Here is a 13,019-nt window from a genome sequence, read left to right as displayed (position 1 = left end):
AAATTGAATTCGAAACTGGACACGGTCAATTAACATTCAAGTCGCGAGAAAATCAATTTTCACACGATGATAGGGAAAATAATTATCGTTGATGGCATCGTTCAATTTCTGGCGCGTGCCGTTTTTGAATGGATTCGTGACGCGTTTGAAGTGCGAGAGATCTCGAGTCTCGAGTGTTAAAAATTTCGTGAAACGCGTGACATCCTGTTCAACTCGATTCTCTCCAATTATATTCGTGTTACGCGTCAAAAAGAATTGGGAAATTTTGTTTTCAAAGATAACACGAATCGAGAAATTAAAAAGAAGAGATCCAATAATAAAGTGAGCATTATAGACAATATTTGGAAAATTAAAAAGTACAACTTTTCTTTTGTAATTATATCATAATAAAAATATATAATCCTATATTATATTATATATATATACGAAAGAATCGAGAGGATCCTGTTAAAATTTTTAACTTAAAGAAGAGATCTATAATAAACTATACATAGAAAATTAAAAATTCAATTTCTTTCTTGTAGCTATTACACCAGTACTAGAAATATATAATCCTACATATATTATATTATATATTCAAAAGAATTGAAAAGATTCTGATAAAATTTTAACCTAAAGAAGAGATCTCTAACAGACTATACATAGAGAACATTGGAAAATTAAAAGTCCAACTTTTCTTTTATAGCTATTACACCATAATAGAAATATATAATCCTACATTATATTATATAATATCAAAAGAATCAAGAGGATCCTGTTAAAATTTTTAACTTAAAGAAGAGATCTATAATAAACTATACATAGAAAATTAAAAATTCAATTTCTTTCTTGTAGCTATTACACCATAGTACTAGAAATATATAATCCTACATATATTATATTATAATATATATTCAAAAGAATTGAAAAGATTCTGATAAAATTTTAACTTAAAGAAGAGATCTCTAACAGACTATACATAGAGAACATTGGAAAATTAAAAGTCCAACTTTTCTTTTATAGCTATTACACCATAATAATCCTACATTATATTATATAATATCAAAAGAATCGAAAGGATCCTATTAAAATTTTCACTTAAAGAAGAGACCATACATAGAAAATTAAAAATTCAATTTCTTTCTTGCAGCTATTACACCATAATAGAAATAATCTTATATTATACACACGAAAGAATCGAGAAGATCATTAAAATTTAAAATTTTAACTTTTCTAATTGTTTCCTCCACTGCAGCATTTTAATAGAAGTAAAATAATCCTGAATAATTTTACGACTGTCTACCAACTGTCTATTAAACGAGGCAACAATCGTCTCTCTACACGTCCAACAACGCAACACGTTACGTTTAAAATAACGGTGACAAGATCCCTTAAGAGAAGCTGCAAACATTCCAAGAGCCTTGTGCACCCCGGTAAGGGGTGAAACAGCGAGGATTCAAGTGGTCGGTCCGGTTGCCTTTCTCACGGCGCCGGGGCTTGAAAAACACGACGAAGAGCACGAAGAGCGCCATTCCCGCCGCCTTGATGACCGTATAAAAGAGGCCTGCTGAGAACACACATAGCTCAACAGGTAGCACGCACAAGTACCTTCCTCCCTCCTTTTATATTCTCGACGAGCATTTCGACCCCCTCGACCCCCTCCCCCCTCCACGCACATTTCCAATTTCTCGTCTAAAACGCGTTGAAAATTCATCCCTATACTCCACACAGATCTTCATCTGCGACGAGAAATTGAATCTCGAATGATCTTGTTGAAAATGATTTTTCGTCGTCGTTCGTTTAACATATTTTCGTATTTCGTTCGTATTCGATCCTTCCTTTTTTCGAAAACAAGAGAGAGGATATAATTGATCTTATAAAGGATCTTGAGAAAAAGTAAAGAGATAATGTAATAAACTGATTCTTCTTATCAAAGAAGAATTGGATAAGTCCAAAAAATTGTTATTGGACTTGTCTTCTTGAGTTTATTAATGTGTATAATATATATATATATATATACTTATAAAACTTAGTACGATATATATACTTATAAACTTAGTTACTTTTGAAAATGGGGAAAATGTTAATCGATATATAATAATAATAATAATAATAATAATAATAATTAAAAAAAAAGAAACAACACTCGACACTCGTTGATTTACATTGCGCAATTTTCAATTCAAGATCAAATATTTTCTCGTGCCTCCCGAAAAAAATGGAAGGTGGAAAAAAAAAAAAAATCTCGTGCAATATATTCTCTAGAAGATTTCCACGTATATAATGACATTAAAAAAAAGAAGAAGAAAAAAAGGATCAAAATAATACAAAGACTAGACAAATCTTACACGATGACGAGAAAAAAAAAATATATATATATATATGTAAAACACGATTATGTGTAAAATCGATCGTGTCGCCACACAACGGAGCACCGATTTCGATTAATCAAATTCCAACGATCGTATATCACAATCGTTGAAATCCCCATTTGCGTGACATTTTCGCGGGCTCGAAGGCAACGTGATCACGATCGAACGATTATTCAAGGCGTCCTGCCTATCCTGTCCCAATCTCGGGTTCCGGAATCCATCCCCCCCCGAATCGCCGAAATCTCCTTGCCGACCTTTGTCATTATCGGTTGAGAACAGCATCTCCCTTAGCATCTCCAACAATTCCACCTCGTTCTTCTCGCCCAGCTCCTCGATCACGCGCAAAGCGTCCAGCATATCCCCCCTCTGCGTCATCTTATCGCCAAACTCGCTCAATTTGGTGGGCATTCTTCCTCCCATAGTCCTCGCTATCACACCATCGTCCACCATCTCCCCCTCCTCGTTGTCGCTCACCTGCTCCTCCGCTGCTTTCTCCAACGCTTCCTCTATCACGTACGTTCCCATGGTGTTGCCGCTCTTCAACGAGGTTTTGCTACTCCCGTGCTTCAATTCCTCCTCCTCCTCCTCCTCCTCCTCTTCCTCTTCCTCTTCCACCTCTTCCTCCTCCTCCTCCTCCTCCTCTTCCTCTTCTTCCGCCTCCTCTTCTTCCTCCTCCTCCCCCTCTTCCTCTTCATTCTCCTCATCCCCCTGCTCGTCCTCGTCGTTCTCGCTCTTCCCCCCACCCACGTTGCCCCCGATCTTCTTCTGGGCCCTCTCCCTGGGTTTCATCACCCTCTTCTCCCTCACCTCCTTGATTTTCGGCGAGTAAGAGGGGGAGGAGGACAGGGAGGAGGATTTAGAGGGCGGGGACGAAATTCTTCTGTTCTTCCGGTCCGAGGACGATGATTTCTTCACCCTGAACGTGGAATTGCCACCGCCCCCCTCCTCCTCGAGATCGGAACGGGCGTAAGTCGACGATTTCTTATCAGGACTTGTTAACGGCTCGTCCACCACCGTTATCCTCCCCTCGTCCCCAGACTCGTCCTCCCTTCGCCCACCCGTGATCACCTTCCTCTGGGAGAAGACGGTGGTTATCACCGTTTGCTCGCTAACGAACAGGTTCACGTTCTGCTTCGCCGTCGCCTGGTCCTGCGAGATCGCGGAGGCAACGATCTCGTAGCTCCCGTTCTCGAACGAGATCATGCGGAGGGCGTGCGCCACCTGGTCGATGAGGTCGCGGATGTACGACATCATCGGGGTGTCGCCCTCCTCCTCCGTGATCTTCGCGGCCACCTGCAGCTCCTCCAACGATTCCACGAATCTTCCTAATTTGGCCAGGCTTTGACCTTTGGCAGGGAGGGGGGAGGAAAAAGAAAAGGAAAAAGTGGGTAATTTTTATTTTTTTCTAAAATTAAATTAGGAGATTAAATTAAAAGGAAAAATAAGAAAATATAAAAAGATCGGAATTGGATTGGAAGAAGAATAGGATCTTTGGTAGGGAGGGGGGAGGAAAGAAAAGGAAAAAGTGAATAATTTTTATTTTTTTCCCTTCCTTCTAAAATTAAATTAGGAGATTAAATTAAAATAGGAGAAAAATAAAAAGATTGGAATTGGATTGGAAGAGGAATAGGATCTTTGGCAGGGAGGGCGAGGAAAGAAAAGGGAAAAGTGGGTAATTTTTATTTTTTTCCCTTCTCCTAAAATTCTTGATATTTTATATTTCGCAGAGATTAAATTAAAAGGAAAAATAAAAATATATAAAAAAATCGGAATTGGATTGGACGAAGAATAGGATCTTTGGCAGGGAGGGGGGAGGAAAAAAGTGGATAATTTTTATTTTTTTCCTGCTTCTAAAATTCTTGATATTTTATATTTCGCGCGGAAATTAAATTAAAAGGAAAAATAAAAAAAATATAAAAAGATCGATAAGATAAAATAAGATAAGATAAAATATAAAAAATTTGGGTTGGATTGGAAGAAGAATAGAATTTTTGGCAGGGGGAAGGAAAAAGAAAAGGAAAAAGTGTATAATTTATATTTTTTTCCCTCCTTTTAAAATTAAATTAGGAGATTAAATTAAAAGAAAAAATAAAAAAATATAAAAAAATCGGAATTGGATTGGAAGAGAAATAAGTATAGCGAGGAAAAAAGGGATATAATAGGATTACCGCTTAACAATAGTTAGAGTTAACAAAGAATTAATCGAGGTAAACCCTCCTAGATTTCGCGTATTCCTCTACGTGTTGGCGCTCTTGTACCGTTCACTGGTGGAAAGAAGTCCCGCGGGACGGGACCGGGGCAAAAGGGGTCGCCTATCTCCATTTCAAACGTAATAGCAAAGAAGCTGATAATTTGAATATTCAAAATCGTAAAAATTATTTTCATTCGTCGAATTTTGGATAATTATCCAAGACTGGAAGCTGAATATTTTCGAAATTATCTATAATATAACCTGGCTTATTCATATATATTATTATCTCATTAGTATCTCATCTACTCGAATACGAAATTATATTTACAATATAAATTAAAAATTTCGTTAAAATTAGCCTACGTATATTAGAGAGAAATAAAAAGAATTTTTATATCGACACATTGGAATTCTCTAGGATTCTATGTCTAATGCATTCCTTCCAATCAGACCTGCGAGACTTATTTCCACCAGTGAACTGCGTGTATCCTGATAAAAACGCGCCTTTTTTAATGGCAACAAGTTGAAAAAGTTAACCGAGTTAAAAATTTCGAAGAAAGTTACTTCAATAATACTTTAAATATAATATCTCGGCCTTTACTTATTTCCAATTAATTAATTATTAACAATTATTTCGAGCAATGAAATAATCAAAGTAACTTTCATTCGTAACCTCAACTTATTAAATTTTGCAACTTTTTGACGATTTTGTCAAACGAATCGGACACCAATGATATAATATTGAATAATAAATAATTATATAACCTCACCTATCAACAACCTTCCGTTCAGCATCCACTTCTTAGAATTACCTTTCGTGGCCGCGTCCACGCACCTGAAACCCATCTCCATCGCCCTCTCGTACTTGCCAGTCTCCAAATAGCATCTTCCAATCTCGTGCCTGATCCAAGCGACCGGGATCGGTTTCTTCAGATCCTTGGCCAGATGCTCCCACGCCTTCGCGGCCGCCTCGAGATGGCCGAAGCTGAGATGCACCTTGCCCAACGTGACCAACGAGCGACACAACAGATTCACGTCCGCGGTGCTCTTCGACAAACGGATCAAACGGGACACGCTGCACACGGCGCGGTCGTGCCTTCCCAGAGCGACGTGGATCAGGGACAGGTAATGATAGGCGGCTATCTGGTAACGCGTGGGATCATGGAAACCTCCCGAAACGAGTAACAGCTCCTGGGCGATCTTCAACGCGGACGACATTTTTCCAGAGTCGAACGACGCTTGGAGATTCTTCAACGACGTCTCGGCGAGATTGTTCATCTGTTTGTGCGCCATTTTCGATTTTGCCAGCTGATTGCTCGACACACGGGGGGACGGTTGAGTTTTCCAGTAGCTTTTGTGATTGTCGAAGTAACTGTTCCGTAATTGGAAAGGGAAATTCGTTTCTGTTGTATCGCATTGGATTACAGGATTCGATATTGTAACGTTGGAAATTTCGAACAATGAGCAATTAGCGTTAGATTATGTTGTTGTTCGCATCGATACGCCAACGTTAAATCTCTCGAGGCTTTCTACGTCCCTATCGACGTCAGCGTCGAGGCTTTAAATTCATAACCCACTGACGGTTCGAATACTTTAATCATCGGTATCGTAGAATATATTCTCATAGACAGATGTGACGAGGCGTAATTTAGATAGGAAAATCGTCAGAGTGAATAATACGCGAATATTTTGTTATTGGGTTAAGTTAGGTTATGTTATATTAAATTAGTTATTGGTTATATTAAATTAATTAAAAATGATCCATCCGTCTATTTTCCCTACTCGCTTATTAGAAATATAAAATTGTTGATTGTAATTAGAAAATTTGTTGGAAAAAAGAAACGACGTACCTCAGTACCTCGGGGATCGTCGCCGGTTCCGGCGATTTCTTTAGCTTCTCGTTCGCTATGATGGCGGCGGTTTCCGGACACAGGACTGCGGTCAATTGTTCCCCAGAGATCGGTGAAACTTTCCTCACGGCTTTCGATGGATTATTGCAAGAGCTTATCGTCGCCGCCGTCCTCCTCGCCGCGACACCGTGGCTACTGTCCTTTGGGTACAAGTTGGCCGCTCTATGGTAAAGCACCAAAGCCGACTCGTAATCGCCGCTGCAAATTCGAAGACGCGTTCACCGATTCGTTTAAACGAATGTAATTGCCCAACAACGTGATTCGAACGATATAATTGGACAAAATTATTCTTTTCTGGTTTTTAGTTTGTACGGAGATTTAATTTTTATTTAGAAAACAATATTGCTTTTTGTAATTGTAATTTATCGTTTCGTTAAATGTAACATAGAAATGTAAGTAAATGTATATAAAAAAAAATTAACGTTGCATTTAATAAATGGAATAAAAAAAATATATATATACAAATAAAATGTATAATAATATAATAAAATAAAATAGAAAAGAAATCGACAAATATTTGAATAAAAATGAAAAGAACAAAATGAAATTATTATAGTTTTTTTAAATATGATTATAAAATTAAAAATAATATAGTTACAATTAAAAATTTGCTAGTTTTATTTTATATACATTTGAAAATGAATTTTGTCCACTTAATATACGTTATTCGAATCACTGTGCAACGTTGGTCCAATTGGAAGAGAACAACGTGGAGATTATATGGGAAAAATACGTGAAATTTAAATAATCCCACATTATGAATAAAATCGTGCGATCCTAAAATGATCTCAACTCTCAAAATAGATAGATGGTATTTTGGAACGCATACACCTTTGTGTACAGAGAGTTTCGTTTCTCCGTTAACGAAGACAGGTATAACAATTTCACGTGAAAGGGATACGCGCGTTATTAATAACAGACGCGCGTCAAAACGGTGGGCGTTGCTCGAGGATGATTCACGAAGAACGCAAGAGGCATCTTCGATTTATAAACGCGCTCCATCATCGTGAATATAATTCGAATGGAAACGGGTAGCCGTGTCTGGTTACCGATCGTATGACAGAGTATAAACTTCCGTAATCGTAGCCAGCCGGTAAAGTTACTCAAACCTCCGTGGTTTAAACCGTGGTGGTCACGTGGTCACGCGTCTCCCTCCCCGTGAAAGATCTATCTCCATCGAACGTAACAAAAATATCGATGTACCTAACACAGTTTGTGCGTTGTCGTTTATACGAGACGATTATGTAATATTACGATCAATCGTGGGACGAGGTTCGTTGACGTTTACCTTAATTATTACGAAAAAATTAAAGATTTTATTTTTAAGGGAAAACAGACGGTACGTTAATTTTATTCCATTTCAAAGGAATAAGTTTTAATTTTTAATTATATATCGTTGAAAATAAATAATTGTTACCTCGACGCTTAATTACATCGAAGGCTTGATTTAATAATAATAGGCTTCTGTTTAGATTTAGTCTTTGGATTCAACGAAATGAAATACACAATTTTTCTCTCTCTCTCTTTCTCTCTCTAAAAATTCATCTCTCGTTATCGACTTTATCAACGTATACCGAATATACGCAATTCAGATAACCTGAATTTTCTTCCATGTAATTGTTCCTCTCTTTCTCTCCACGTTCTAATTTACTTTCAAGCCGTATATCTCTATGAGATAAAATTACAATTACAAAACGTCGAAAATAAACGTTTACACCGGAACTGGGCGACTATATACTAGTTTAAGTGATGGTATAGTTTGGTATGCGATCTCGTACGAAACTGAAATCGAAGTGAAATTGGATTGGCGAAGATTGAAGACGTCAACTTTCCGATATCGGCCGCTGCTTAAAAGTGACGTTGGGCGGATATCTCGAGTCGATTTTACGATTTTTGTTTAAAAAAATCGCGGATCCAAAAAAAAAAAAAAAAAAAAGGAAATCTTGCCTGCGGTACAGCTGATCCGCCTCACGGTGCAGAGCTTGCGCATACTCCCGGCTATTTTTCAAATTTTGCTTGGAATCGGTCCTCTTGTGATCGAGGCGGGCACGGCATTCCGCATTCTCGATCGCTTTCCTCGTGTCGTTCAAGTCCTCGAGATCGTCTTTCAGGCTTCTGCTCGCGAGGACGGCCATCGAAATTTAAAAGGAGCGATGTTGACGTTCGTCTGGTCGAAGTTGAAATGAGCCGTTAATCCCCCCCCCCCCCTCCTCCTCCTCCTCCTCTCCCTCGTGCTTTGAAGTTTGCCAATTATTACGTATCGCGAATATTATTTTTAGAAACGTTTTAGATAGCGTTATTACCGATCCAACTCGATCTTTCCTCCGGCGATCTTTATCATCGATCGTTAAATTCGGATTAATTATTTTTCAACGAAACAATACGAAAGAATTGAACTATAAATTTATATGTATATATATATATATATATATTGTGTGTATATATATTATATATACAACTATATTTTCTACCATATTGTGTGTACATTCACAAATTACATGGAAATTTTATTTTCTACTTGAACAAATCTAATTTTCACAATTGGACTTTCACGAAGGAATTCGATTTATCCATTTAACGGGGATTGAAACGCAGGCAACGAAGAGTGGAACTTATCCTATTAGCCGGCGCAATTTTCCAGAGGTCCGCGTGGAAAATCCAGCCCCCATCAAAATCCCATCTTTCCCAACGTGGAAACCTGAAAAAGAAGATAAGGAGTTACACACTTGCGACTTGCTCGCTCGAAGAAGATTGTCGTCGTTGAACACCGTCCAAGATTATCTCTCTTAAGGGGTTGAGAAAAATTGGCTCGGACGTTAAACGTCCCTTCAAACTTTGGAAAACTTGGAGAAACTTTTTAAAATCCGACGACGACAATTATTTATTTATTTATTTATTTTTTTTTTTTCCCCTCCTTCGATCGAGAAAATTCAGGGAAAGGCGTTCAGCGTGAAGTTTCTCGGAACGATAGTTTCAAAAAAAAATCGCCAAAAATCTGACCTTGGTCCTTAAAGTTTCCACGCTTTAAAGTTTCCTGCCTTCTTTGTCGAGCATCAACAAAGAACGATGTCTGCTTGGAGTTCTACCACTTCGCTCTACGTGTTCACATCGAGAAATTATTAAGCCAATCCTTGGATAAATCGTACGATCTACTTTTACGAAAGACGATCACTTCTCGTTCTCGAGCCGATTATTAATCGTATTGATCGAAATCGATGAAGCCAAGCCTCTCCTTGGAAGGCTCGAACTGGGCCAGCAGCGCCTTCCTCGTCTCTATAATCGGATCCTTCGGCGGTTGTGGCATTATGGTCTTCCTCTTGCAGGGCAGCTTGAACTTCTTGTCCACCGGTTTGCAGCCGGGCATCACGGATATCCTCCTCTTCGCCGGGACCGCCTCCATCCGCCTCCAAAGGAAATCCACCTCCGCCTTCATGTCCTCGGGCATCAGGTTCAATATGAGCTGTTGCCTGGCGGCGATCGCGTCGAACGCGAGCAATTTCTCCATGTCTATGTCGTCGATTATCTCGACAGCTCGTTTGTAGAAATCTACCAGGAAGTCGAGGCCGAGCTTCTTCGAGCTTGCAAGGGCGATGAGGGCAGCCTCCTTCGCCTCGTTCCGATAATTCTGGCATATCTCTATACGGATGAACAGATGCTGGGAATTCAGCATCCATTGCTCGTTCTGGGCCTCCTGGCCCATGTCGCGGGCCTTCTTCCCGTAGAATCTCGCCAGATCGTAGCGGCGTATGTCGATCAAGTATTTGCACAGCTCGTGGAAAAGCCAGGCCAGCTCCAACGGCTCGGACGCCATCGCCAATCTCCTGTAACGAAAATCGATTGAAAGGTTCGTTGAAGAGAGAGAGAGAGAGGGGGGAGGCTTAAAATATTCTTTTGGATTAGCTATAATTGGTCGTCGAAGATCCTTTTTTCAACGTTAGAATTATTATTAATCGGTGAGATTACGACGAAAAGGGGAAAGATTGAAGTGATATTTGATTCTGATTGAAGGAGTGACGAACCTGCGGTACGTTTTCAGAGCCTCTTTCCTATCGATGGCTTTTATCCAACCGATATCTACGTCTCGTGGCAATTCAGCTACCCGAATCCCCAAATGGTGTTTCAGGTATATCTTCTTAAGGTTTAAATCTTGTATGTTGGTCACATTGCGCGAGTCTATGTAGGTCCACGCGATCATGTTGTAAAGCACGTTCAAACACTTCTCCTTTAAGGGGAACATCTTCGAGGAGAACGAGTCTAATTTGTCCTTTATCCAGTCCACCATTCTATATAAATTTATATAATATATATAATTGTATATAAATTTATTCGCAATAATAATAAATAGAGAGATGTATTTTTTTGGATATTTCTCGAGAAAAAAGAGAAAAATATTTTTGCGATCGAGGATTATTATTCTTTACCTGAAGAACTCGATGTAATCCTTTTTCATTCTAATTTCGTGCAGACGATTCAGCAAGAAGTCGGCTTGCACGATGATGAGGTTCTTTTTCAGCTTCTTCTCGGCCTCTAGGGCCCTTCTGAACCCCTCCGGTTTAAGCCTCCGCTTGAACAACATCACGTAAAGAGGTTGCCGCATCCGCAGAACGTTTTGTCTACGAAGGCACCTGTTGTAATTTCTCCATATCATCTCGTTAAGTATAATGGAGCTCTCTTTATTAGGCGAGTCGTATTTCTCGGGATTCTCGGCCAAAAATTGCAGGAATTCCTTGTCCTTGGCCAAGTGTCCCATATAAATCTGGGAGAAGATGAGCTGCAACTTTTTAAACCATAGTTCCGCCTGGGCAATAGGGTCGTTCACTTTGAACTTCGATTGCTCCTCTTCTATGCCTGCAAGATGATATAATTTCTCGTTTTCCTAAATCTTTTAAGTAATTAAGGAATCGCTAGAGAATTTGAAATTGAAAAATCTCGAAAATACGTAAGGAAATTAGAATTTTCTGTTGCAGAAAAAAAGGATTTCAACGTTTATGCACTTATATAATCTTTCGTTTTCTTTGCGAATCTTTTAAGTTCAAAGAATCGCTCGAGAATTTGAAATTGAAAAATCTTGAAAATATGTAAGGAAATTATATATTTCAAATTATTATATTTCGAACTAACTTTATTATTAATTATTATATTAAATATGCCTGGAAGATAATATAATTTTGATTTCTTCTTACAGTTTGCAAAGATCTTACAGTTTGCAAAGAATCGAGAATTTGAAATTGAAAAATCTCGAAAATACGTAAGGAAATTAGAATATATTTTAAATTATTATATTTCGAATTAACTTTATTATTAATTATGCCTGCAAGATAATATAATTTTGATTTCTTCTTACAGTTTGCAAAGAATTGCTCGAGAATTTGAAATTGAAAAATCTCGAAAATACGTAAAAAAATTAAAATATATTTCGAATTAACTTTATTATTAATTATGCCTGGAAGATAATATAATTTTGATTTCTTCTTACAGTTTGCAAAGAATCGAGAATTTGAAATTGAAAAATCTCGAAAATACGTAAATTAGAATATATTTCGAATTATTATATTTCGAATTAACTTTATTATTAACTATGCCTGGAAGATAATATAATTTTAAATTCTCTTTACAAATTTGCAAAGAATCGCTTTAAGATTTAAAATTTAAAAATACGTAAGAAAATTAGAATTTTCTCTTGCAGAAAAAAAAAAGGATTTCAGCATTTATGTACTTATATTCCTATATTAACTTTATTATTAATTATGCCTGCAAGATAATATAATTTTGATTTCTTCTTACAGTTTGCAAAGAATCGTTCGAGAATTTGAAATTTCAAAAATACGAAAATTAGAATTTTCTCTTGCAGAAAAGAAAGGATTTCAGCATTTATCTCAGCATTTATATTCCAATATCTGAAATTAACTTTATTATTAACTATATGCCTGGAAAATAATATAATTTTGAATTCTCCTTACAAATTTGCAAAGAATTTAAAATTCTAAAATTTAAAATTTAAAAATACCTAAAATTAGAATTTCTCTTGCAGAAAAAAAAAGGATTTTATCTCTGCATTTATGTTCCAATATCTGAAATTAACTTTATTATTAACTATATGCCTGGAAGATAATATAATTTTGAATTCTTCTTACAGTTTGCAAAGAATCGCTCGAGAATTTTAAAATCTCGAAAATACGAAAATTAGAATTTTCTCTTGCAAAAGAAAAAGAGAATGGATTGGAGGAGGATCTCAGCACTTATATTTCCACCTATATTCCTACATAATATAATTTTATTTAGAACAGAAGCGAAATGTTATACCAGAGGATTAAAATTTGAAAGCAAAGTAATATTGATCACCGTTCCGAGCGAATCGAATTAATTATCTTTTCGAAACGCTTAATGCTTATCGCTCGAGATTCTCGATTTATCGAACTAGTATTATAATCAAGTATTGCTCGTTAGCGCGATTACGTTACCAACTGAAGCACGTAACGTCACGAGGAGAGATTAAAACGTTCTAACGAACCACGGTTACGCTTTTAACGAAGTTCTTCGATCTTTTCCTTTTTTTTTTTTTTTTTT

At 37.3% G+C, this 13,019-nt stretch overlaps 3 protein-coding genes across 7 annotated transcripts in view; 1 reads left to right on the top strand and 2 right to left on the bottom strand.

The window, feature by feature from the left end:
• LOC122714713 overlaps positions 1–13,019 on the top strand; it is a 151,981-nt gene that overhangs the window by 131,077 nt on the left and 7,885 nt on the right. Inside the window, exon 1 of one of the 5 annotated variants that reach the window (XM_043936322.1) lies at positions 5,484–5,667. The exons of 3 other annotated variants lie outside the window; for them this stretch is intronic. The gene's annotated coding sequence lies outside the window, so the exon portion shown is untranslated. Of the gene's footprint in view, positions 1–5,483; positions 5,668–7,694; positions 7,725–13,019 lie in introns of those variants that run through there. One more of the 5 variants, XM_043936321.1, reaches the window with a different exon arrangement.
• On the bottom strand, positions 2,424–8,587 carry LOC122715207 (outer dynein arm-docking complex subunit 4-like). The gene is made up of 5 exons (XM_043937191.1): positions 8,400–8,587; positions 6,393–6,650; positions 5,313–5,914; positions 3,099–3,697; positions 2,424–2,888 (listed from the first exon to the last, which is right to left on the bottom strand). Exons 1-5 carry the CDS (start codon positions 8,585–8,587, stop codon positions 2,424–2,426), a joined length of 2,112 nt encoding a protein of 703 aa, XP_043793126.1.
• Positions 9,540–13,019, bottom strand: part of LOC122715205 (outer dynein arm-docking complex subunit 4-like) — a 6,092-nt gene continuing 2,612 nt past the window's right edge. The window contains exons 4-6 of the mRNA XM_043937190.1: positions 10,874–11,300; positions 10,472–10,735; positions 9,540–10,273 (exon numbers count right to left, since the gene is read on the bottom strand). Of these exons, the coding sequence (XP_043793125.1) occupies positions 9,646–10,273; positions 10,472–10,735; positions 10,874–11,300 (1,319 nt within the window). The 3' untranslated portion in view covers positions 9,540–9,645. The remainder of the gene's footprint in view (positions 10,274–10,471; positions 10,736–10,873; positions 11,301–13,019) is intronic.

Source organism: Apis laboriosa, unplaced genomic scaffold (genome assembly GCF_014066325.1).
Source record: "Apis laboriosa isolate Shangri-la unplaced genomic scaffold, ASM1406632v1 scaffold34_cov151, whole genome shotgun sequence".
NCBI classification, from domain to species: Eukaryota; Metazoa; Arthropoda; class Insecta; order Hymenoptera; family Apidae; genus Apis; species Apis laboriosa.
Note: the sequence above shows the minus strand (reverse complement) of the source record. Positions and strands in the feature narration are given on the sequence as shown.

What these genes read in the sequence shown, in the direction of transcription:
- LOC122715207 (XM_043937191.1), bottom strand. Translation starts at nt 8,587, where the DNA reads ATGGCCGTCCTCGCGAGCAGAAGCCTGAAAGACGATCTCGAGGACTTG. An exon ending in ACGATCCCCGAGGTACTGAG is followed by an intron (nt 5,915 to 6,392) that starts GTACGTCGTTTC and finishes ATTACGGAACAG; the next exon opens with TTACTTCGACAATCACAAAA. An exon ending in AGAAGAAGATCGGGGGCAAC is followed by an intron (nt 2,889 to 3,098) that starts GTGGGTGGGGGG and finishes ACCTCGTTGAAG; the next exon opens with AGCGGCAACACCATGGGAAC.